The 27,265-nt window shown below is 40.2% G+C and overlaps 1 protein-coding gene across 1 annotated transcript in view; it reads left to right on the forward strand.

The window, feature by feature from the left end:
* LOC144772039 (retinal guanylyl cyclase 2-like) overlaps positions 1-27,265 on the forward strand; it is a 590,168-nt gene that overhangs the window by 287,742 nt on the left and 275,161 nt on the right. Inside the window, exons 5-6 of the mRNA XM_078656243.1 lie at positions 15,658-15,754; positions 16,686-16,805. Coding sequence (XP_078512369.1) covers positions 15,658-15,754; positions 16,686-16,805 — 217 coding nt within the window. The remainder of the gene's footprint in view (positions 1-15,657; positions 15,755-16,685; positions 16,806-27,265) is intronic.

Here is a 27,265-nt window from a genome sequence, read left to right on the forward strand (position 1 = left end):
GCACGCACGCACACAACACATACATTCTTCCTAAACATCCATTCCTTTTCACAAACAAAAAATATATCCTATATCATTGAATCTGATGCCCAATTAATGATCAAAGTCATTAGATTTAAAGAAAGGGGAGATGGTCGACGCGTTTCGGTGGAAGGAACAGGAGTACGAGCCACCTTCTTCGGGGACCAATCAGATACGGTGCGATATAGGAGCTCAAAACCTGAGTTGCAGATCTGCAACAATATGTACAATAATCATAATTTGTAATTAAGCCCTGTAAAACTAAGTACAATTTCATTTGCATTTGAGACAACAGTGGGGACCTGCACACACACTCAAAATTCTAACAACTTCACACCACCAGGTGACCCTTATAGCCCATACATGTGAAGTGTGACCTACAGGTTGTAAACCAAAGTGAGAAAACGTTTTTACTTGTTCGAGACCATCCTATAGTACTGATAAAACTAGCACAAAACTGAATAGATAAAGTACCTTTCAAGGAAACTAGGCTTGGAATTGTCAGCACTTATCCAAATTTATGGGGACCTGTTTCACGAGCTATTGTAAGAAGGAGGTAGATATTAATACTCCTAACCAAATTCAAGCAGGGCAGGTGTACTTACTGTTAAAAGGCACAATATACAACAACAGTTACCTGATTTGTTGTACGAGGAGAAAGAGCCAGATTTCTGCTACTGTATTGATAAAGGGATACGTATGGCTTTTATGCTGGAAGATATAACAATAGGAAAAGGGAATTTGTTGTTGTCAACCCTAAGCGAGTTTTATTACATAAAGTAAATGGATTGGTAAACAACGGAATCTTTACCTGTAGAATGTTAAAGTAATCACTGACAGGCAAGGAGGCGGCTGACTGTAATCTCTAAATTCGCCTTGTCTTTAGCTAAAGGTGTGGAGGGGACGCCACCACTGGGGAGAGACAATTTGAAATATATAACCTCAGAACCCCTTCAAGATTTACAGTCCATTATTTTAAAACACGCACCGTACTCTACTTACTTTGAAATGTTTATCCGTAGCTACACAGAGCCACAATCTTATAAAGGTACGATATATCTTTATAATGCCCGCACCTAAAAGAAGAACATTCATATGTCAAAAAGGAGGCAAAACTATCTCCCAAAGGGTGTCAGTTCTACATTGACATATGATGCGTTCCTATTACCGACAAGGCAGAATGCCGTAGGTCATGCCAGGATATTCTAAAGGTTCTGAGGTAACTTGCACACACACTTAGGCCCCTTTATCACAAAGCATAACATAAGGATGGTTTTTCATACAGATTGGGAATGCTAAATAAATTTCACCTATATTAAAGGGCATCGCTAATATTAAAATGTCTATGCTCATGTAAGCAAATTGTCAACGAATTTAGACATGCTAGAGGAATTACACCCTTACGGAAAAGCATAGCTCCTATTCTAACTTTTGAATTCTGTCATGCAGAAAAACGGACAACCTCCCTTTCAAGTTGAATTGAACCTTACACTGGCAGGCAACGAATTACAAACATCCTAGAAGAATATCACCATATCGGAGAAGCATAGCTCATATTTTAGCATTTTAAACTCTGTCATGCAGAAAAACAGTCTGCCTCCCTTTCAGAATGAAATAACCCTTACGCTAACAGGGGGTGCGCCGCGAATGTCTATTACTAAAATGTTGCACCTTTACACGAACTTGGGTTGCCTGGTTCTCAATATTTACACGGCTATACAGCTACACCCTCATTTCTAGAATTACGTCCCCACCCCTTACAGCAAGACAGCATTTCCCAACCTAAATTGCAGTGCGCTAATCTAAACACAGATCACTTGCAGCGTGTACTTACTTCCAAAGAGCTTGACATTTCTAATCCCCTTGAACGGCCGCCTCCGCCATCATCCTCGGCTTGTTGGATACTGCGAAGTGCGAGGCGTGCTCACAATTTAAATAGCCCGCCGGCAGAGCCGTTGTAATTGATATCAACTGTGCTCGTCGCTACAACTGCACGCCACGTCATAGCCCACTGCCCAGGACTAAAGATGAAGGTCAACAACGGACCAATCTTTGTTTCGCCATCTTAGAGTTTGCAATTCAGGAAACTCACAAGCTGCGAGATACAACGCTGTAATAGTCACGTTCCATACAGGCCACGTCGTGAGTGGATATTCCCAGCTAAAAATAAAAGACGGACTACCTTATATCGCCATCTAAAAAAAAAATGTTTAACACGTAGTATCGAATGCCGGTACATAGTGTAAAGATAAAAATAAAAATAAAAGCATAGTCCCCTGTACTTGGTTCTTCAAATATATATGCCAGGATGTAGGCAGCTGCCCTACTCTAGGAGGTGGAAAACGGACTAACTATTATCGACAAGCCCTCAACTGCCAGCATATAATCTTCTGGCTGGTAAAGTCAAAATTTCTAGCCATTTATTTGCATGGAAAGTTGATTGGACAAACCCATACATGATGGTAATTTAACAGTCGGAAGTATATTTAACAGAAAAGGGAATCTCTCACTGAAAAATATATAACATCCGGTGTAGCCCAATAAGCACTTAAGTTATCCGGGGCGCATGAAGGTGCTAATGGCGGTAAATCAAGTCATTTACCAAATCATTTATAGCAGAGAAATTATTATCTGCATGTAAAGCCATGTTATTATAAGCATGCACCAAGTCATGCCTGATTATGACATTATGTGCCTTCATGAAGTCCCTAAAAAATATGACTGAGCACGACTCAAAGTTGTCACTAGTATAGTGATAGGCTCGGAGAAACCTTCCAAAACTCAATTACATACCAAGGTTTAAGTTTAAGGCTGAAGACAACCAGTGTGTTTAGTAATTACCAGGGTTTGGTGATAATCCACTGAATTTCTTCATTCAGTCCTTGTTTCACAGAATCAAAGAGAAATATCCAAAAACACTCACGCCGTTTACGTGAGATGTCCATTGGTGTGCTGGTATTAGCCTTTACTTTTTCCAGAATACACCACTGAACATCGTTTTCAGAATGTCTTTTCTCGAGGAAATGTCTCACAAGAGGTGCTTTCATGCGCTGGTTACGAATTGAGGATTTATGTTCGCTAAGGCGAACACAGAACTCACGACCTGTTTCCCCAATATAGACCATGGTGCAGGGACAAGAAATGCAGTAAATAATATTCTTACTGCGACAATTTGTGAAATCCTTGAGTTTGATCTTTTTATCTTTATACTCAAAGCAGTCTGTTACAATCGCTGTGTCATTTACATGCGTGGCAGCCGCCACACCTGTGATTACCCATAACAGGTGGTAATCCTGTGATGGTGCCTTGCCTTACTTTGTTAGTGCTTTCTTCTCTAGTATGGACCAAGAGGTCACGTAAATTGCGGTTCCTGCGGAATGCTACCAAAGGTGCTTCTAATGTCGACTCCTCATCTCCTAAATTCAGAATTCTCCAATTACGTTGGATGATGTTCTTTAGTTTAAAATTGAACGGAGAATGGTTCACCACACAGACCACTTGGTCTTTCTTTGCACGTCGATTCCTTTCCAAGAGAGCGTCACTGTTATAGTATTTAGCCCTTTTGTAGGCATGGCGAACAAGGTGATTCGGATAACCCCTGGTTAGCAGCCTCAATTTGAGAGCATCACCATGTTTGTGAAATTCAGACATGGTGCTACAATTTCTTCGAATGCGAAGAAATTCTCCAAACGGAATTGAATCTTTTTGCATAGAGGGATGGTAGCTTTGGTATTGGAGAATAGTATTTTTGGCTGACGGTTTACGAAACAGACTTACCTCCAAAACCAAGTTATTTCCTGATATGCAGATGTCTAAAAATTCCAAATTTTTTGTGCTGTAGTTCGCCGTAAAGGTTAGGTTACAGTCACTAGCATTGAGCCATAATAGATATTCTTTCAAGGAATCCTCATCGCCTCTCCAGATCAGAAAAATGTCGTCAATGAAGCGTCTCCATGTTACAACATTGTCGAAAAATTGAGCCACCTCATTGAAGACATTTTTCCTCTCCCACTCCCCCATGTAAATGTTGGCTACACTTGGGGCACAGGAAGCGCCCATACTGGTGCCCATTATTTGTTGGAATAGTGCCCCATTGAACTCAAAAAAGTTGTTAAAAAGAACAACTTCCAGGCATTCAAGAATAAATTCATCAGGGGTGTCGCCCGGAGTTCTGGAGAGAAGGTCAGCCACTGCCTGTAACGCCCGACATTGAGGAATATTGGTGTATAACGCCTCAATGTCGAGCGTCACCAGTATCTCCGTCTGGGGATTAAATGCCATCCCTTCCAATTTTGAGATAATGTCGCCAGTATCTCGAATAAAGGAAGCATAGGTACGAATAAGTGGGCATAGAAATAAATCCACAAATTTTGAAAGTGGTTCGGTGCTGTAGCCAATGGTGGAGATGATAGGTCGCATCCGGGGGTCAGTCACAGATTTATGGGTTTTTGGCAGTCCGTAAAGCACTGGCGTAACCGGGCAAGATTTATTAAGAAAGTCAAACTCCTGTTGGCAGATGTCACCTCTTTCCATGGCTCTACCAGTAATGTCATCAATGGTTTGTTTGAGTTTCGTGAGGTCTCTAGGATTTGCCCTTCTGTAATGATGGGTCACTGATAACATATTGTTGATCTTTGTGTCATAGTCCACTTTATCAAGAACGGCAATCCCTCCCCCTTTATCGCAAGGTTTTACAATCACCTTTCTATTCGATTTCAGACTTTGAAGAGCTGTGTTCTCTGCTACTGTGAGGTTCTTTCGAATTATTTGAGATGTCTTAGTTAGCCTCCCAACTTCTTTTAAAACAGTTTGCTCAAAGACATGGACCTCTGGGCCAACCATTTCTAAGGTTGGGGTAAATAGTGAGGGTGGTTTACAATTAGAGCGGTTAATTTCACTCATAACTGCAGGGCGTTCTAAAAAAAAAAATTTTAAACGCACCTTCCTGAAAAAGGAAAACAAATCTTGGAATAGTTTAAAGATGTTAGGATGGGTGCTCGGGACAAAAGAAAGACCTCTACTCAAAACAGAGCGTTCCTCATTGTCAAGCTGTATGGATGACAGATTGAAGATTGGCAAGTCATCATTCCTATCTAATGGGATCATATCCCCAGTGTTCAGCGCCAATATTGGTTGTGTCTGGTTTTGACATATGGCTGCTGATGTAGAGGGGCTCCCTGCTGTGGTTCTCTCCTGTCCGGTTCCCAGCGTTTGTTCCTCCCACGAAACTGACCTCTCCCTAAAAAAGGAGTTGACTGTCCTCGGTATGCCTGATGTCCCATTGGTCTACCCCGCGGTGGTCGCCCATCATGATGATGTTCTTCGTTGTCATAACCTGTCTCATTTTCAGAATCAGTGGAAAAGGTATCAGAAAAGTTCCAACCTCTCCTACGGTATCTATTGGAGTTACCTGGTTGCGCTTGGTTGTAATTGGTTTCTTGGTAGAAGGTGGCCTGCAGGTAAGGATATGCCTTCTCCTGAGTGTACCATCTGATATCTTTTTTTAATTTATCAGTTTTTTTGTTTGTAAGGTATATTTCAAAGTCCTTCATATCGGTGTTAATCCTTTCCAACCTAGCCTTAGCCTCTTCAAGTGCTGTAGAGGAATTCAATTTTTCCTCCAAAGATATAATTTCCTTATTTAAGGCCTCCATCATGTCTCTGGCTGTCTCGATGATAAGCATCATCCAGTCCCTGGAGCAGCGGTTGGCAATAAGCGACCACCGCTCCAGGAACTTTCTGACTTCTATAAACAGGGCCGGTACATTCCTGACCCTTAGGCCTGATGGTATAACTCCTGATCTTAAGTATTGAAGCATGTAGTGTGCATGGGACTCCATGCGCTTCAATCTCTTCCTCATATTGAGAAGGTTGGTCCATTCCACATTCTCACTCTGTTGTACTGGGATCACATCACTGGTAAGGGCTCTACCCACCAGGGCTGTGAAGTCTTCATCCGAAAACCCGAAGGTTTTAATTCCTTCCATCATAGATTACTAGTGTCTAGAAATAGTCTCAATGGGAATACCAACGGTGGAGAAGGGACACTAAGTTTATGAAAATAGAAACCACCACCAACATATAAATCACTCTGTGATTCTCTCACACAACATCAATGTCTCATCAAGGTCCAACACGTTGTAACAAATGCACATGCCAATACTAGCACATAGAATCCCACAGTTAAAAAACCGCGATACTGAATAGTGAAGTGAAAGGGACCCCCTCTGGAAGTTACATTCAAGTCAGAGAGTAGAGGGGAAAGAAAACAACCAATTGAAAATTACTCCCTCCTGACCTATAGGTACTTTTATTGTAGGAATAGTCTCTCCAACACAGGGCATATACTGACAATATCTACACAAATTGTAATTTTTTTCTCATTTTACTTTATTTCACAATAGAGAAATTCTTTTTTTTCCTTTTTTTAACATCATTTTACACTTGTAACATTTATAAAAACCCTTATATACTTTTCCATATAAAAACTTTTTTTTGAAAGATATGATTTCACCACAATGAAACAGTGCAAATATATCTGTAGTTAATCAGATTCATATTAACACTAGCTCAATAAATGATGCACAAAACAGGTAAAGAGCCGCACGCACACAACACATACATTCTTCCTAAACATCCATTCCTTTACACAAACAAAAAATATATCCTATATCATTGAATCTGATGCCCAATTAATGATCAAAGTCATTAGATTTAAAGAAAGGGGAGATGGTTGACGCGTTTCGGTGGAAGGAACAGGAGTACGAGCCACCTTCTTCAGGACCAATCAGATACGGTGCGATATAGGAGCTCAAAACCTGAGGTGCAGATCTGCAACAATATGTACAATAATCATAATTTGTAATTAAGCCCTGTAAAACTAAGTACAATTTCATTTGCATTTGAGACAACAGTGGGGACCTGCACACACACTCAAAATTCTAACAACTTCACACCACCAGGTGACCCTTATAGCCCATACATGTGAAGTGTGACCTACGGGTTGTAAACCAAAGTGAGAAAACGTTTTTACTTGTTCGAGACCATCCTATAGTACTGATAAAACTAGCACAAAACTGAATAGATAAAGTACCTTTCAAGGAAACTAGGCTTGGAATTGTCAGCACTTATCCAAATTTATGGGGACCTGTTTCACGATCTATTGTTAGAAGGAGGTAGATATTAATACTCCTAACCAAATTCAAGCAGGGCAGGTGTACTTACTGTTAAAAGGCACAATATACAACAACAGTTACCTGATTTGTTGTACGAAGAGAAAGAGCCAGATTTCTGCTACTGTATTGATAAAGGGATACGTATGGCTTTTATGCTGGAAGATATAACAATAGGAAAAGGGTATTTGTTGTTGTCAACCCTAAGCGAGTTTTATTACATAAAGTAAATGGATTGGTAAACAACGGAATCTTTACCTGTAGAATGTTAAAGTAATCACTGACAGGCAAGGAGGCGGCTGACTGTAATCTCTAAATTCGCCTTGTCTTTAGCTAAAGGTGTGGAGGGGACGCCACCACTGGGGAGAGACAATTTGAAATATATAACCTCAGAACCCCTTCAAGATTTACAGTCCATTATTTTAAAACACACACCGTACTCTACTTACTTTGAAATGTTTATCCGTAGCTACACAGAGCCACAATCTTATAAAGGTATGATATATCTTTATAATGCCCCCACCTAAAAGAAGAACATTCATATATCAAAAAGGAGGCAAAACTATCTCCCAAAGGGTGTCAGTTCTACATTGACATATGATGCGTTCCTATTACCGACAAGGCAGAATGCCGTAGGTGATGCCAGGATATTCTAAAGGTTCTGAGGTAACTTGCACACACACTTAGGCCCCTTTATCACAAAGCAACAACATAAGGATGGTTTTTCATACAGATTGGGCATGCTAAATAAATTTCACCTATGTTAAAGGGCATCGCTAATATTAAAGTTTCTATGCTCATGTAAGCAAATTGTCAACGAATTTAGACATGCTAGAGGAATTACACCCTTACGGAAAAGCATAGCTCCTATTCTAACTTTTGAATTCTGTCATGCAGAAAAACGGACAACCTCCCTTTCAAGTTGAATTGAACCTTACACTGGCAGGCAACGAATTACAAACATCCTAGAAGAATATCACCATATCGGAGAAGCATAGCTCATATTTTAGCATTTTAAACTCTGTCATGCAGAAAAACAGTCTGCCTCCCTTTCAGAATGAAATAACCCTTACGCTAACAGGGGGTGCTCCGCGAATGTCTATTACTAAAATGTTGCACCTTTACACGAACTTGGGTTGCCTGGTTCTCAATGCTTACAATACTTACAAGCATAGACAAAAACAATAAATCTGGGTTTGGTCCCCAGCCTTTCGGCAATTCTTCTTTTGTCACGGTTTTTGCCAAACTTTATTGCATGGGAAGCTACTGGGCTTTATCAATCTAAACAAAAACACTGACTAAGGGCAAACATGTTTTTGTTTTTTGAGTCTCAAAAAACGCATATTACCATGGTATTCTCTGGCACTAAAAGGACCTACTTTTTGTGTGGATGCTCTCCTTGTGAAAGGGCAGCATGCCATAACTCATAGTGAAGTCAGCCAATGGCTGAAGTGGGCTGACACATTGTCCCATAATGCATGCTGGACACAATCACATATGACTGGATGAAGTATGGTTGAAACCCACTATATGTAACTATGTCATACATATAATTTAGGTCAAATCAAAAGGTTGTGGCTAACACAGATCTCAATAAAAACCAATCATTCTGCCACTCCTTGACAGCCTCTTGCCTTTAAGAAAGAAAGAAAGAAAGAAAGAACGAAAGAAAGAAAGAAAGAAAAAAGGCAAGAAAAAAGAAAAAAGGAAAGAAAGAAAGAAAGAAAAAAGGCAATAAAAGGCAAGAGGAAGAAAGACGGCAAGACAGAAGGAAAGAAAAAAGACAAGAGTAAGAAAGATGGTAAAAAAAAGAGAAAAAATAAGGCAAATCGAATCACATTTTATTCATGTCTTAGTTAATTAATACCATACACGAAGGTTAAAACAATCATTACATATTTAAATCATCATATAGAATTCTCATTAAAACCATAAATGTGTCTGGTAAAATACTTTACAAAAGTCATTGTATAATATCAAATGACAAAATAAAAAGAAAGTGCCTTGGTGCAAATGTTTTCCGAACAAACAGTTCACTTGATATTGTGCCGTGATTCCTAAGTAAGGGTGTTGACATGAAAGCCACAGATGGGCCCTCTTTTTGTTCTGAACATTTATTGGTGGCCACTGTGGTGCTCAGTGTTTTTATGTGATATGCATAAATTGGCATTGGAAAACCAGTTATGATGATTATGTTAGTGATTTATCAGTCTGCTCTCAAGAAATACCATGGAGCAATTTGTATGGCTTATAAAGCTTTTATTGCCCTGTCAATTTTTTGGAGGCAGATAATTATCCTAAACAATTGTTTAAGGTGGTTAGTACCTTTCTTCACCCTCTGGCACCTAAAGATAGTTTTGTGCCTTCGATGGAGCTTTGTGAAGGCCTTTCGTATTTCTTTCATAATAAGATTCAAGCCATGTATGATCTTTTTCTGAAGCCTTCCTCTACCTCCTTGAATCTTCCTCCCCCCTTATCTGCCCCCTATCTGTCTTGTTTTACTCCCATCTGTCTTGAAGAATTGCCAACGATCTTGCCAAATCTAAGTTAGGATCCCTGCTCGGCCCTTGGCCCCGACCATTCTTAAAATGGCAGTGTCAGTGGTCAATCCCATTGTCAATAGCCTGCTAAATGAATCTCTTGCTCAGGCGGTGGTCCCTTCTGGATGGAAGCATGCTCTTTTACTCCCCCTACTGAAGAAGCCCTCTGCTGATCCCAGATTTACTTTCCACTATGACAAAGTTGGTAGAAAAGGACAGCTTACACTCTTTTTGAGGAAATTTTCAATGAAATTCCCCGGTTATGGTGATCCTTTATTGTCTTTCTGCAGCGTTTGATATAGTCTCTCATGCTATTCTGCTTGAGAGGCTGGAAGGCATGGGCATTACTGATCATGGTTTACATTTTTCATCATCAACCGTATGCATGCAGTTTTTCTACCTCCTTTTACCTCTGCAGCAAAACCTCTCGACTGCGGAGTCCTTAAGTGTTCTGCTCTTAGCTTTACCCTTTTTAATGTATACATGTCTCCCTTGACCATCAATATTGTTGAGTCTTTTGGAGTTAGAGTAATTTCCTATGCGGATGACACCTAAGTTCGCCTGGTGTTTAATGAAACTGTTCCTTCCTCATTGAGCTCTTTTGAGTTGTGTCTTAAATCTGTCTTGGACTGGATGAATACCAATGTCTTATTGTTGCAATCAGACAAAACTGAGATTCTTATCTTTGGTATCAAACCTATCACTGACTCTAGCCCCTGGTGGCCATCTGAGATGAGAACTCCCCCCTGTCAGATTATTCAAAATGCTGCTGCCCATCTGATCCTTAAAATCCCCTCTGGGGTTCAATATCAAGTCATTTGCAACAACTTCATTGGCTACCGGTCAACGGAAGGATCCAGTTCAAGGCCCTCATTTTTGCCTTTAGATTTTTCAATCTAAGAGGATCTCTATATCTTAAGCGCTGGATTAACTTGTCCTTTTAGGCCCACTCATTGCATTCCACAACCACAAATTGTTTCAAACTTCCCACATTTTAGAAGAAATGGCTGATCATTTGTCTACTTGATGGCCAGACTGTGGAATGCCTTACTTCTGGCCTTGAGAAGCTGTCCTTCTGAAATTGTTATCAGAAAGGGCTTAAAACGCTTCTCTTTGTTTCTGCACTAACCATCTCCTAGCTCTGTTCAAGACAGCTAGTTTCAAGACTCCCTATTGTGGTCCACAGTGAACTCATCATTGTTTAGTATGGATGACCTGCCACCGCTACCATTGTTGGTGTCTAAGGAGGATTGGGTTGAGCATTATGGGAAAATGTTTGCCTCAGACTTAGCTGCTGATGCTTTTCTAATATTGAACAAATATGGGCTGGTTACTCTTGTCTGAATTTTTCTGTAGAAGAAACGCATTAGGCCATTATTGCAAACCGATCTGGTAAAGCTCCAGGCTTGGATCGAGTGCTGGCGGATTTTTTTTCTGCTGAGTCACTAGACTGGGGTCCGTTACTTGCTAATGTATTTAATTCAGCTTGCAGTGCTCTTCTACCTAGGACCTGGGGCAACACTGTTATAGTTCCGATATTCAAGAAGGGCGTTGGACTATTTTAGCTGCCTTGGGAGCTGGCCATGAACTTATACATCTATTGTCCAACATCGAATCTAGTGCTTCTGCTAGGGTTCGCTATGGTCCAGGTGGTGAATGTCTCAAACGTTTTGCTGTCAGGCATGGGGTTAGGCAAGGATAGGTTTTGGCTCCTTCTCCTTTTTTTTCTGGAAAAGGCCTTGCTTGACACCTCTGGACATACACAAGATTAGCAAGAGATTCATTCCTGTACTGATGTATGCGGATGGTGCTGTCCTTATAGTCCTTTACACCATATGCATTACAGTCTTTCTTAAATACTTTCATTCAATTAATGGGAAGCTTAGACGTAACACATATTCATAAACCTATGTTATGATTATTGGGAAGCAATGTTGCAAAAAGTCAACCTTTAGTATTGACAGGGTCAGCATCCTGGGTTTTGCTTAGCAACCTGGGTGTTCTGTTTGATAATAAGATAGCTGGACCCCAAGGTTACAATCAAATCACAGCACTTGCTTGGTAATTTTGAGGTGGTTTCTAGGTTTCCTGCCAGCCTCGGCTGAAAGCAATGTGCACTTTGTATAGTGCCAAAGCTGTGTCAGCTGCTACCGATGGGTCAAGTATTTGGGGGTATTCAGGGGTAGAAAAAAGTGCAAACCACGGAGAACATTATTCTGAGGCGTATATTTTTGGTTCCCCAATCCACGCCTCCTTCCATCTCCCATAGCGAATTAGGCCTGCCTTTTATTGAGGATAATATGTGGCACTTAATCTGGATGAAGCTAGAAGCAGCAATGAGTTGGGATGTATCTGATTGCCTCTCCATCAGCCACTCAACTGAGTCATTCTGGCTGAGCTAAATCAGAAAGGTGTTTTCATTTTTTTAAAATATTTCTTTTATACCCATTGAGGGGTGTTTCAACTGTGATCGCTGAAAAGTTGAATTAAAGGCCACGTTACGTGGGGTGACAGGCTGCGAGGGATCAATACGACCTCTTGAAGTGCTTGATGGTCTCATATCTATCTATTCCCCCGGTGTGCTGCTTGCAACCGTATCTGAGCGTCATTTTATTGATCCACCATAGGTTTGTTTAATCCAGGTTTCATCTTAATTTTGTCCATTTGTTGGTGGCTTACCCATTGAGAGGCCAATGGAATACGGAAAGGAGGGTCTATCTTTCTGTGAGACTGCCAGCCCAATGTATGATAGACTTTGATTTCTTTTGTACCTTTTACCACCCTACTAGAGTGACATTTATAAGACCATGTGTTTTCGAATTTAGACAGTGTAGGCATGCCTTGCTGTTTCTTCATTCTGTTCCCAATGAGTTAATAGCATTACCAATTATACATTTTGTTTCTGCTGCTGTGAATATTAGGAAGCACTTGCCTAATTTTTATGCTATGACCATATCTTGCTGATGGTGCCTATCATGTTTTTTATTGATATGTTATTCTACGCTGTGGATGTCTGTCCATACTATCTTTTAATCTGTATGTTTTTTACTGTCCCGTTGACATGCCCTGGGTTTAGCTATATGTGAGAGTAGTGCCGTCTCTCATTACCACTAACATGGCGGACCATTGCATACGTTTTTGTTTTTAGGCCTGTGCCTCCAGCCTCATACTTCTATGTCTATTGGGTGCGTGCGTGTACCGAGACTTGTGATTTTGTTTTCAATTTCAATGTTAATACACTAACTGTGCGGTTTTAATTGTGCACTCTGTTTTAAATATATTGTTAATATATATCAACCATCCTGCTTTTACTGTGTGATATTAAGGTTTTATTGTGGAACCAAATAAAGAAAGAATTGAATTGAATTAAGTATTCAATGTTGTGATAGAGTTCAAATGATATTATGTACATCACCATAAGAAAATAAAGTGCATCTGTGTGTCCAATTCGCAAATATTTTACTAGGACTTAATATTGAAATACTCTTGAAGGAGTAAACTATGTGCATTCCTGGCTTACTCCCGAAATTAAAGAGAAAAATGGAAGTACTAAAAAACTAAAGCACGACTTCACAAAACCAATCTTTGAGAATCAGGCACAGGCATGTGTCTCTCAAATCCAGTGGCGGCTCGGAGAGGGAGTGCTGCGGGGGGACTGGGGCGGGGGAGAGTCTGGTTGGGCGTCAGGGTGGGCGGGTAATGAATTACGACATATGGTGGAACGGAGTAAGGTAAGTACATAAATAAATAAAACAATTTACCTTGTGCGTGCCATAGCGCCAAGACACCCCAGGGCATTTGGGCGCTTTAGAAATCTCACTAACATTAACATTAACAACATCCCCGAGTTGGCAATGCAGCGGACGCAGGGTAAAGTGTTTTATTTATTTATTTTCTTACCTTACTTCGTTCCGCCGGACGTCAGGGTCCACTACCCCCTCCCCCCCGCCCCTCCCGTGCCCTACCGCCCGCAGCACTCCCTCTGCGAGCCGCCACTGATCAAATCCATCCCTAACTGCGCACTCAAATCCTCCAATGTGCAAATAAATCCACAATTGTGCACTTGATGTATTTTTTTTCAAATTCAGGAATGCAGTTTCAGATCTAGTAATGCCTTTTGATGTTCAAATACAGTTTCAGTTCAAATATAATTCATTAAGTCAGGGGGGTGCTTGAATACTCAAGACACATACAAGAACATTAAAAGTAATTCAAACTCGAAGAACAACAATTGATCTTACTCACTTTCTGTTTGGTAGACGTATACATTTTTTTAATTCTTTTAGTATGAACAAGCAAATCCATAAGTCTTGCATGTCATGAAGTTGCAAACTTACGAATCTTTTGTCCAATTTAACCTTTGACAAAGTCTTCACACCATAGCAACTTTTGCTGTCTAGCAAAAAGTTGATTTGCAAGTTATTTTCCCTCCAAAACATCTGAGAATGTGTTGCTGTTTAAGCTGCTAAAATGTAAATGAAATGAATCATTATACACTAGTGAACATTTTTCATTGTGTAATACTTTTATGGAAATGCTAAAGAAAACAAGCATTTGCAAAGCAAATAGCTTGGCTCTCGCATTTCAAAAGCAAGCTTTTGTTATACTGTTTTGCCAGTGATTGCATATCATTTCTAGTCAAAATCCTCTCTTCTTTCAACTAAATATGGTAATAACCTTCATACCGATGTTATTTTGCACACCCACAAATCAGGCCATGCGCATACATTTTTGCAATAGGCTTTCAAAGTGGCGTGGTACCTGAATATTGTACCTAAAATATGGCCTGAAAGAAACACTGTGCCCTAAATATCATTTACAAAAGTATCATCGAATTGGAGCTAACAATAAAAAATCTCCACCCAATGGGAGGAAATTGTGTAAAATATTTTTTCCAGTGATATCTTGACATACAACATTAGAAGAAATACAGCAATAAGGCCTTTTTTGAAGTCCCAATACAAATCGAGTTAGAACACATGCGTATGGCTCATCTTTAGTGGAAGCAAAAAAATTCCTTCTCATTAAAGAGAAACTTTGATTTGTTATGCACAGAAATCACCTCTGTTGGTGTGAATCTGATAAAAACTGAAGATAATTTTACAGCATGTTGAGCTCACCAAATGCTGCCCGCCAGAGTTAAGAAGAATTGTTCATTGACACAAAAAATTGTAAATCTACATGTTGAATTTTGTGCTTCCAATGGACATTGTTTTACTAGGTTTTGGTACTCAACTCACAAATGTTTGCAGTTGTATTCCTGGATAGCTGCCCCATTTGCAGGGTTCTAGGTGCACTACTGAGGAAGTCTGTGACTTCATGTTTGTGTATATCTTAGATTTTTCTAATGCATATTTAGACACAAAATACAAATCTACATTATGAGAAGCTATGCAATTTATTTTTATTTATTGAGAAAATAGGTTTACCTTGGGTAAACACTTTCCTCTATACACCTTTAGAAAGTTTATAGGTGTTGCATTTCCTTTCCTACTCTAGAAAATGATTAATTCTATCCCTTGCCCAGGGGAAAATCTTAAATGGTTTCCTCTGTGAAAAAGTTGTGAATGTCCAAAAAGTGAGGCATACTACAGCGTGGAATGCCTATTTTCCGCCCCTTGCACAGGACTTGCTTCTAACCAAATTACACCAGTATTGGGTAATATTCTTTATAAGTAAAAGTGTATGCGGGTCCAAGATATCCTTTTATGAATACCCTGCAGGCATAAATCCAGCTTTTTGAGCTGGTCTCTAGATGTAAGAGTTCAAGTGGCTTTGCGAATCTAGCCTCAGAATATAGACAGATGAAGCAATTGATTAGAGGTGGTGAAAGTGGTGAGCAGTATCTTGCATTCTCTGTCTTACTATAAACCCTGAAATTCTCTGATTATTACACAGTTTGATGAGTATTCACTCTCTTTCAGGCATAGTATTCGGCAGATTCAGTTGGTGAAGGGGCCAAATAGAATTTTATTAAGCCAGGATGACCTCACGTTCATCAACCCAAAGTTAAGCATAAAGGTAAGTACATTGTTAAGGAGAACCTTATTGAAACATACAACTAACACATGTGTAAAGAATGTGTTCCATTTCTAAGACAGCTAATAGAAGATTAAAAGATCAGAGATTTCATGGTTTCTTTGGACATGTAACATGCAGTGGTGTAACAAAGATGTCTTATGCAAACAAAGAAAATGAACCCTCCATCCAACAGTTTGGTAGTAAAAACACCAATAATTGTGGTACAGTGGTCCCCTCACACCTGAAAGGCCCCAGTGCCTGCTGCACCAATGGTAGCCATGCCTCAGACAACACGTCCTGATTTCTTGATTTAGAAATATTACTGTCTGAAGCACCTACACAGAGGCACAGATGTGTGGCAATGCTCAGACAAACCTATTTATTTAAATGTGTACGTCCATGGCAATAAGGATAAACAAGAACATGCATGGACTTGTTAAGGGTATACTTTAGGCTTTTCTAGTGAATATCAGAAATATTTAAAACACAGCTGCCTATGCATAGTTGAAACCTTAAATAGGATTTTACACCGCGAATATGGACTCTAGGAATATTGAGATATACCAATATAGTGGGCCAAATATCCAGGGACAAAAGTTCAACATTTAAGTGTATGTAGGAGAAATATAGATTTACTATGCTTAACTCCACATCTGTGCATCTTGAAGATATTTATTGATATTGACAATCTAGTTAGGTATATACAATCTACACATACTTATCTTTCGACAGTTTGTCCTTCGATATTGTGTCTACAGTATTTGGTGCCATCTTAATTTCTACCTTGATAATCCCAGGGCACACCGTCTGAACCAGGCTGAGAAGCACTAATCACAAGCATCATCTGAGGTTCTAGAAAAAAATGATAAATAGCTGATCAGTTAAAATAAAAAATGTTGTTACCATTTACATTTTGTAATTTTTTTTGCAGAAAATCAACCTCGATAGCATGAGTGACTCTGATGGCAAAAGTACGAGATCTACAGCTATGTCTTTGTCAGCAAAGAGCATTTCTGCTACACATGAGAATTCCAGTGTGGCTGTGTATGAGGTAGGCATATTGTGGCTTTGCAGTTACAAATGCTGTTCATGAGTGTCCAGAAAATGATTATACTTCCTTTGGGCAATTTAGAAAACTTTTCCCTCAGCATCCTATAGTCAAGTGCTCATGATAACTTGGTCCTGCAACTGTGTGTAATATAGGATAAACATGCATGTATTACACATATACGTAGATTTTGAAACATTTGGAGTGTTTGGGAAATATTAGTATGCATGTTACGAATCAGTGGAAGATCACTGGGTGTATAGACCCTCACTTGTGGAATGATCTAGCCATGAATTTTAAGTTCATTTCACTCATATTGGCTTTTGAAAAACTTGAAAACATCTATCTTCTGTTGTCCTTTGTCCTATTCAGTGGTCTCATATGCTGTTCTAAATTTATGTTAGCGTCAAGATGCCCTGTTGGGTGAAAGAAGTGGCTCTATATATATTAATTAATTCATTCCTTCAAAATTGTGATATGTTCTTGGATACGGAAATTTAACTCACACCCACAAAGTGGTCATTTTTTCAGATGCTCACAACCATTTAGGAGTGCTTTTCACTTCCAAATGGTTGTGCTCTTCAAACAAACATCCAAGCTGCAAATGTACTCAGGTGAACCTTTCGAGAGTTGTAGAGTATGTGAAGAGAACTGCACCTGTCAATGCTTAATTAGCAATATGCATGTGGGAAGGGTGGCATATAAGAGAGCTATGTTTTGTAATAAAGTAGTACTATAAAAGTGGCAGATTTTTCCAAAATGTGCAAGCAGAATGTATGCATTGCAGCATAATGCAGTCATAGGCTGAGGAAAATCAGCGAGTCACCATTTGTTCAAAATGTCATTGATATACTTGGATAATGTATTTAATGTGTATATTACACATGATTTGTATCAACATTCAGGTGATTTGACAGAAAACTGAGAGGTGCACACATGTATATACATAAACTGCACTTAGCTTTACTTCATGAGAATCTAAACAAGTCTTGCTCATAAATATTTTCGATTATTTGTGTTCTTCCCTATCAGTAGTCTATTTCTTCTCTTGACCTCTCCCAATGGGATAACATTCAGGTCTTAACAAATCAATAAATGAATGATCAAAGCACGTATTTAGTATCAAGGACGAGTCGATATATCAACCAGGAGGGTTCTGTTCTCTACGTGCACCATCTCTTCAACTCAATGAAATCAAATTTTCTCTGTTCCTACGTTTGTAGCTGTACTGATCACCATAGTAATTGATGTCATTCATAATTCTGAATTTGCAAATTCTGTAGAAGTTCTTACAGCTTGATGAAAATGCCAATGTTTGACTTCAGTTGGCCAAATGTTTATTGTATGGGGCGGGGGTGTGGGTTTTTTCTCAATTCCCTCCCCCTACAAATGGTGGAAAATGCTTTCCTGTGGTCCATCCTTTCAGTTCCCCAGGGCACGTCTTCATTTGTGTGACATGAGAAATTGGGCTTGCCTTATATAATGGACCTTATCAAATTGGAGCCAATACTTTTATGGCACAGGATATGTGAACAGTGAACAGACCCATATAAATAGTCAGTCAGTCATCAAAGCTTTATTCGAGAGTTATACTCATAAAAGCACAAACATACATTTAAAATACATCATTTAAAAAATTGCATCCTAATTGTACAAAACATTTTTTTTTTTAATTGTGCAGACATAGACAATAATAAAAGAACTTTGATGCATGGTTACACAAAAACCACAAAAAAACCCCAATCAATTTGCTTTAGCGAGAATTGCCCTCTGTCTAATAGACCATGCCCACCCCAGGTAGTTTGCTGTTGCCAAGACAACGGGCATGTCGGTGGAGGTGCAAAATATTCGTAGTGCCTCGACACCCCTAGATGCCCCTAAGTTTCTACAGACAGGGGCTAGCCAGACTTTTCTCGGGGTGGTGTAGGATGTACACATAAATAGAAAGTGGCCTATACTTTCGTTTGCTACACCACAGGCTGGGCAGCAAGAATTGGAGGAATTCCTCCACCTGCCTGTCAATGATCTCAAAGGAAGGGCACCTGATCTTAACTGGAAGAAGAGCTTCCTATCTCCGGGATTAGTAATGCTGTCCCAATATGGTTCTAAGGCAGGATGCAACTTAACTTCCCAAAAACGCCCCGTCATGGAGTCATATCTGATTTTGTTCCAGAGTCTTCTAGCTACCCAGTCCCAGTATAGGTCTTTCATGGTATTTTTGCTTGGGAAGGGTTCCCCAGATGGATTATCCCATAGATTTGAGAGGCCAAGATCGCCTAGGGCAGTCCTGAGATTTTTTAACCAAACTATTTTGTGGAAAGAATCAGCATTGATTATGGCCAAGAACCCCTCTGCATAATGCCGAATCTCCGGGGTAGTCCAGAGGCGTCTCCAATAGAGAATCGAGCACAACCTCGCCAAGTCACTAACTGATCTTCTCCCTAGATCAAGACCAAGTGGAATAAGTGGTGTACTCTGGGGGAGTCCTATAATTCCCCTAAAAAACCTATTCTCGGATATCTGCAAGGGGAGGAGCTTCCCAAATCCCCACAGCTCTGCCCCATTAAGGGCAGACCCAAGAGCCTTGGCTTCATATACAGCCAAGACGGGTTTTATTGGTTTGGTCTTTGATTTTTTGTGTTCCACCCGAAGTGTCCCCGAGATCTGTTGGTGCCTCAGAACCGCCTTATCTATGTGCTGCGACCATCTCGAGGCGTTTGCTATCTGTATCCCAAGGTAGGTAAATACAGTAACCACCTCAAGCTGACAATTGTTCAGGAATATTTTTGGCCGGGGTTTACGTTTTGATGTAAAGGCCATCAACTTGGTCTTACCCACGTTGACTTCCAGGCCATGCTCCCTGCAGAAGAGATCAAAAATATTCAGAGCTCGCTGCAGGCCGGCTGGAGTTTTGGATAGAATTAGCGTGTCGTCGGCGAACATCAGGATCGGAACCCTGAGGCCCGCCAATGAAGGCGCGTCTACACTGGCGTCCAGCATCCGAGCCACTATCCCATTAATGAATAAAGAAAAGAGCAGGGGAGCCATTGCGCACCCCTGTCGCACTCCACGTTCAACCGGGAAGTCAGCAGAGGATTCGCCATTCATGCCCCATTGGACTTTGGCGAAGTTACACTCGTGCAGCCTCATTATCAGGGTAAGTAGCTCTGCAGGAAGACCTATTTCGCTCAAAACTGCCCAGAGCTTTCTCCTTGGGACCAGGTCGAAGGCAGCCCGCAGGTCAACAAAAGCAACATACAGGCTGCCTTCACCAAGCACCACCGTCCCCCACTGTAACAGAGCAAAGCGAAACACCTGGTCGACTGTGCTAGTAGCCCGCCGAAAACCAGCCTGATAGGGGGACAAGGCATTATTCTCGTCAACCCAATCCATTAGTTTATTTACCACCATCCTCCCTACAATTTTTTGGACTGTGGCAATCAAGCTTATCGGCCTGTAATTAACCGGGAGAGACCGATCCCCTTTTTTGTATATGGGTATGATGGTCGCTCCCTTCCATAGTTCAGGGACAGTTGTTCCCTTTGCAATAGCATTTCCCAAAAGGAATATATATCTGACCCACCTCGCCTTATCATTTAAAAAGACATCAGAGGGTACACCATCCAAACCCGGGGCCCTTCCCCCGGCGGCAGTGCATATTGCGACTTCGGTTTCCTTAAGGGTAAATAAATTCTCAATAGGGAATACAGCTGAAATTGCTTCCACATCCTTAAACTCTGCAGTCTCAGCATATTGGGGTTTGAAATGATCAACCCAGGCACCCTCAGCGACATTGTTATCGAGTTTATCTGGAGTTCCAACTCTACCCCACTTAACAATATTCCAGAATAACCTGGAGTCCTTGGCCCCCGAAGCCTCCTTTAATTCGGCCCAATGCTTTTCGTCCCATGTTTTCTTTGCTAGGGATAGGCTAGCCCTGTAGTGCTTCCTAGCACTACTAATCGCTTCCCTGTCCCTTTTCCTAATCGCACTACCCAAGCTTAACCTGGCTTCCCTGCACTGATGATTAAACCACTTGGCTAGTTTGGGTGGTTGTTTGCTATTTGACTTGCGGGGCCTCTGGACTCCATAGCGGTGATTGCAATGTCCACCTCAGAACTTATAAATGCCATAGATTCTGCATTAGCCAATACACTCAGCCAGTTAAGTCTGCGCATGTCATTGGCCATAACAGGTAGTGGACCATCGGTCGGTTGGGGATTCCCTGTTGTGGCCAACCACCAGTTATGGGTCACACAGAGAGGATTGTGATCACTCTCCAATCTGCCCTCAATTTCCATGTTGCATACCAACTGCCACAAGTTTAGGCTACAAAGGACATAGTCTATCCGACTTTGGCTAAATAGAGATATCCTGCGCGATTGCATTAAGCTGGAGGGGGCGCTAAAAATCCCCTGGCTCAGGTTTGTTCATAGATTTTTGAATGATCTAGGACACCCAGATTATTTTACAAATCCAAGCACCATAGTCCGGACCTCCAGAAAAGCTTTGAAGAAAGAGGGCCTCGAACTATTTGGCTCCTTAAGAGAAGCAGATGACATCCTTACACCCACAGCTATGCAACAACAGTTAAGGCTCAGTTCATTGGGTATGGAACCTTATTTATACTTTGCTCCAAGTGGCTATGATAGAATGCATCTGACAAGATTCAGACTGGGCACTGTTCACAGACTAGCGTCAATACCCAAAATGAACCACTGGTCAAGGCTCCTGCTCCCGTGCCCGTGAGACTCCCACTCAGAGCAGTAGACTATCCACTTAATTAGTTTCTGTAAGCTGTTTTCAGAACTAAAGAAAGTTTGGCTACTGCCTCTTCTAAGACAACAAGGCCTTAGGCAATGTCGCCCAGCGCTTGTTTGCTTACAACTACTAGAGAACAAGCACGTGGCCTGGAGGGTATCTAACTTTCTGAAAAAGGTCCTTTGGCTAAGGAAAAGTATGTCATTTGAGGTCTTGGAGGTCCCCCATTAGGCGGTGAAGTGGGAATTGTTATGCACTATTTTATAAGGCGTAACATTTTAATGTCATGTGAATTGGGTATTTTATTGCTCTGTTTTTATTGAATTTGAAAAATCCTTCTTCTTTTTAATTCTATATTAACTGAATATGTTTTGTACTTTTTTGACTTTTATTATCATGGTTGAATAAAGCTTAATATTGATTGATTGATTGATTGACTTGAGTTGGCCAAATGTTGATTTCCTGACAGAGACATTAGAATTGTCCTAATATTTTGCCAGAAACCTGAGGCATACAATATGAATGTCAAATATGGTTATTAATGTCATTCTTTTCAATTTATCAAGTTGGTGTAATTATTAGAAATCAAAAGACTACTTCTACACTATGTGCTGCATACAAAAGAATACTGATTTTATGAGCAAGAAACATAATACAAATATATTATTCACTCATATCTTGAAGCACATGGAGGCTTTGTGTACTAGGCTTCTCCAGAGAAACACAAATTAAGTATGGAGGTTATTGCTGGATTTTTGTCAAACAGGCAAAATTATAATTCTGCCCCACCCTCTCATATCATTTTATGCATGTTGGGCACACCTCTGGTGCTGTCAATCATGTGTCTGGTCCATGTTGGGTTGGACAAAACATAATTTGACCTGTACCTGGTGCAATCAAGGCCTAGGTGAATTTAGTAAATTTAGGCCATACAGGATTATATATTGAGGTCAGACACCTTGACCTACAAGAATATCTACTGCAGAATATCTACTACCTCTGTATAATCAAGGTAAGTATGTATAGCTAAATGTAGATTTCCATTCATAACTCCACATCTGCATGCTTTTCTTGACGTTATAAATGTCACAATATCACCACATGCAGTTAATAATAGAACATCTTCACCTAATGGGACACTTTTTATAAGCACAGTCAGACAATATTTCTGAACTAGATGGAATAGATTAAGTGGCCAATTAAAACTTTCAATACATTAAAAAAATATTTTTATTCAGTGTTTATTATTGTACAGTCAACAATTTTACATCATAAATCTTTATAGTCGAAGGTTGTGAACATTGTTATGAATTATGAGTCAATCTTCTTCATTGATCAATTTCTCAATTGTCCTTCTCTGTTGTTTTAGGGCTTAACCAATGTATAGCTTTTAGCAAGCAGGAGTATGAAGTGTATGAATTTTCTTGGTCTTGTTTTTGGTTTGAGTGTCTCCTATACCTAAGAAATTTGTTTATGGTTGTAATGATAGTCCTGTATGTATATTTTGTTATATCTAACACCCCTTTCCAATAGTCATGTACTCTCTCCGGCAATCCCTTGTGAAATAGTAATACATTGCATCTATTTGATTGCACTTAGAGCATACAACTCTTAATGTAGGACATATTTGTTATTTATGTCTGAATCTTTTTATTGGCTGTCAGCCTTTAAGTGTGAGGGATTTTCCGACATTTTCTCAGTGAATCGGCGATACAATTAGTTGCCCATTTTTGTTGAGATTTTGTCTGGGATTTGGGTTATCCTTTCATGTTGATGTGTGGAGTCTGGGTATAATTGCTCTACCTTGGCCTGGCTTAAGTATCAACTTTAGTGTATACCAGCTTCTTGTTACCTCTTGCAGCATTCCCCATATCTTTCGCGTGACTCTGCAGATCGCATAATATTATTAAAACTGTCCATTCGCTAACCAAAACAACTTCTACTTCTTTCTCTGGTGATTCCAGTACCTCCATTTCATGCAAATCATTCGCTGAGGCACATCCCCCCAGTTAACAATATCTCAATGCTTACTTCTCATTCTACTTGTGCGAAATATGGTATTTCCAATATTGGGGGTTGCTGTGCACGGGGAAGTGTATTACCCAATCGTAGTTGGAATATTTTCCATACTTGAGTCATCATGCAAATAAGGCGGGGTCTATCCCGGTTTATGCTGCTTGCTTCAAACAAGCTTGTTGCCAGCTCATTGTTTGGTGGTATCCCTTGTAGCTACTCACTATCTATACAGTTGTCTTCCTCATAGGAACCTATGGCAAACTGCAACTGGGTAACCTGGTAATATGCCTCTAGATTCGCCAGCCACCCCCCGTAACTTAGCCATATGCACATTGCAGTATCTCAATTTTTGCTCTGATTATTTTTCTTCCCCAGACTAGCCTCATCCTAGCTGACCTTAACTTCCTGAGATCAGTTTGTGGAACTGGGCAAATGCTATAGTGAGATAGATGTAGAAATCTAGGTAACACTTCCAGCTTAGCTATCACTATCCTCTTTCTAATGGAAGGTGGTAGTGTTGCCCAGAAATTCATAGACATATTGATGTCTCTGAGTTGCCCATCCAAGTTTAGTCTGTGCAATTATTGTTTTGTATGCATTATTATTACTCCCAGATATCTTAATAAATCTAGCTCCCATTGAATTTCTGGTTTTGGTTCTGTCTCCTGGTGTCTGCTTCAGTGCCCCTAGTGGGCATAAAATAAATGCCTGCTCATTTATACATAACTCCTTCTGTTTACCAACACCTTTCCACTCTTCTTTCAGCAGTCGTTCCATATTTGGAGTTTGTGTTACATAGACAAAGCAATGTCATACATTTGGTTTATATTGACTTTAAAGACATTGTTACATTTAAGAGAAAAATATTCTAATTATGTCAACCGACTAATGCTGTTATCAAAAAACATATGTCTTAGTCATTATAATCTCAAAGTAATTGTTTGTGACATCAGTCCTTCGTGCACATTCTTCAGCTGCTCTGGGAGCATCCTGTCCTGAGGGAGTAGGACCAAGCAGATGTTCCTGTTCATAGTCTGAGTCATCAGAAACTGATTCACTGAGATGCCTTTTCTTATTCAAACATTCTGCAACATAGAACACATGGCTTTCAGTTTACAATAAGTTGTTGTTTCATATTCCAGGTCACCCCCACTCTTATGCAGACAGCAAAACCTCCTTTTCAGCAAACCAATTGTTCATTTTGTTACAGATCGTGGTTATATATGAACATGATTGTATTTTAGTGTATTGTAATTGCATTTATATAGCACTTACTACCCCTGACGAGGCGTCAAAGTGCTTGATTGTATTTCCACTCTCACATTGTTTGTCGAATAAAGAATAATGTTAGTTTAAGAAATATGCACTGTCACCTGTATTATCAAAGATATATTTTCAAATCTGTAATTACAAAATATTAATTAAAACAAATCTACTAGCCATCTTTAGTAGCTAGAAAGGTATAAAGATAATATATATGAATGTAAAGATAAATATATATATATATATATATATATATATATATATATATATATATATATATATATATATATATATATATATATATATATATATATATATATATCACTCGGAGTCGTATGCACTTCCTGGAATATGTTTTAATATTTCAGTGATGAGGGCATTATGTCAGGGATGAGGCATGATACATTACACACCACCTGTACATTGAGTGTTGACTTCAAAGATTTCTATAAATGTACTCTGTCTCTGAGGGGGGACAAGTTAGGATATCTATTCCATCTGTATATCCCAGTAACATTTGGAAAATGTGCAATAGATCAAATCAAATCTTCCTTTGGTTAGGAAAAATTTCGAAAAATATGTACATTTACTTTTTCCAGCATGACATCTAGAACACTGAATATTATAGACAGAGCACTCTGAGATACCAGCCCAGCAACAGCAATTGTATGCTGGCAGCTATGCTGGGTTATCCTCTCTAAAACCGGCTGCAATTATGTAATGAAGTTAAAAATCACCTTCTAAGTAAATATATTCTTACCACACCCCTCCTCATCTGTTTGCCCAAACGAGGTCACCCTGTGACTAAACGTTCTTCTCCCTTTAATAAACATTTATTGCTGGCTTACACATTATTGAGAAATCATGCTTTTAAAAGGCATGTCTTGTATGTTTTTTCTTTTGAAGTCACAGACATGCTTGCAGGATATGTTGCAGTTTGTGCTCTAGACCTCAGTGGAGAAAGCGTTCTCTGTATACATATATTTTAAATGTTGATTGTACATACATAATACCCTATTCACCATAAGGCCAAGCATCTCATCGTTTTAAAATAAAATTTGAGCTTTAGGAAAGGGCACATAAAGTTGGGAGTTATTTAGTGCACCTCAACACTACTGAGGTCCATATGTGAGTTGTCCAGAGTCAAAGAATCAAACTCTTTCAGGGGAAGCATAGCAGAAAGGTGGACTACTTACAGGTAGAAGTTTATAGGACGTGTGTGGGCCGCTGATATTTCAGCCCAGTCTAAGCTATCTGTTGAGTTAGGGCAGCCCTCAGACAACAGTAGACTATCTCAGTCACACTGAGTAAAGAGAAAATGCATGTCCCAAGAGCATACTTTGACAATTACTACCACATTATTATTGTTATTCGTGTTATTAGTAGTAGTAGTAGTAGGAGTAATAGTAGTAGTAGTAGAGTAGTAGTTGGTGTAGTACCAGCAGCAGCAATAGTATGATTATTACTATTGGCATTTGGAGATAGCAACGTTCATAATCACTGAGCACAAGAAAGAGGAGAGTGCGGGTGGATTATTTTAAGAACTGAAAAAAGGAAAGCTGTATTTAGTGACTGTCTCTAATAAAGGTAAACCATATATCCTTACACGTCCTGCGCCCAGTAGCGTCAAGTTACATTATGCTGTGTCAGTTCTGATGAGGAGCTGAGAGGGCTGCGATGCGGGGTGCCGAGTTCAGCTGCATCATACTGCATCGGTTCTGATGAGCTGTGAGGGCTGCGATATGAGTTGTGACGTGATGCATCGGTTCTGATGAGGAGCTGAGTTGGCTGCGTTGGGTTGCAGCACTCTGAGTTGGTTGTGATGGGGACCACAGCTGGGCTGGCAGAGCACTTTCTAAGGATTCAGTATTGAGGAGGCTACCCTTGAGGATAAGGACTCACAGAAGTCAACTAGCCCTTAGAGTTACTGTGGTGGTACTGGTTTCAAGAGGCCAGTCCATTACTCAGGCAGCAGGCCAGCAGCAGAGCAGCAGGGCAGCAGAGCAGACCTTCTTGCAGAAGAGCAGCAGAGCAGTCTTTCTTCTGACTCTTCCACAGGTCCAGACGTGATCTGAAGAGTTGGTCCGAATGTCCCCTTTTTATCTCTGGTGCCTTAGTTAAAGTGGAAGAAACCTCTGGAGGCTTCCTCGCACCAGAAGTGACTGGAATTTCCTGCCTCCCTGTCCTGGCTCCCGTCTGGCTACAGGTACAAATGGCTAGCTTGAAGTTCTTTTTGTGTGAGCAGAGCCCAGTCTATTGATGTGTAAGTGGGGCTGTGCACAGCTTCGCCCCATCCTGGCCACTGATGGCCCATTCAGGCACATCTTGTCCCTCTCTTGTGTGGCTATCTGGGAGGAAAATATAAGGGCTAACTGCCACCCACACCTACCTAGTCACGTGCCCAGAAACAGGCCAACATTCTA

The sequence above is a fragment of the Lissotriton helveticus genome, chromosome 8, assembly GCF_964261635.1.
Source record: "Lissotriton helveticus chromosome 8, aLisHel1.1, whole genome shotgun sequence".
Taxonomy (NCBI): Eukaryota; Metazoa; Chordata; class Amphibia; order Caudata; family Salamandridae; genus Lissotriton; species Lissotriton helveticus.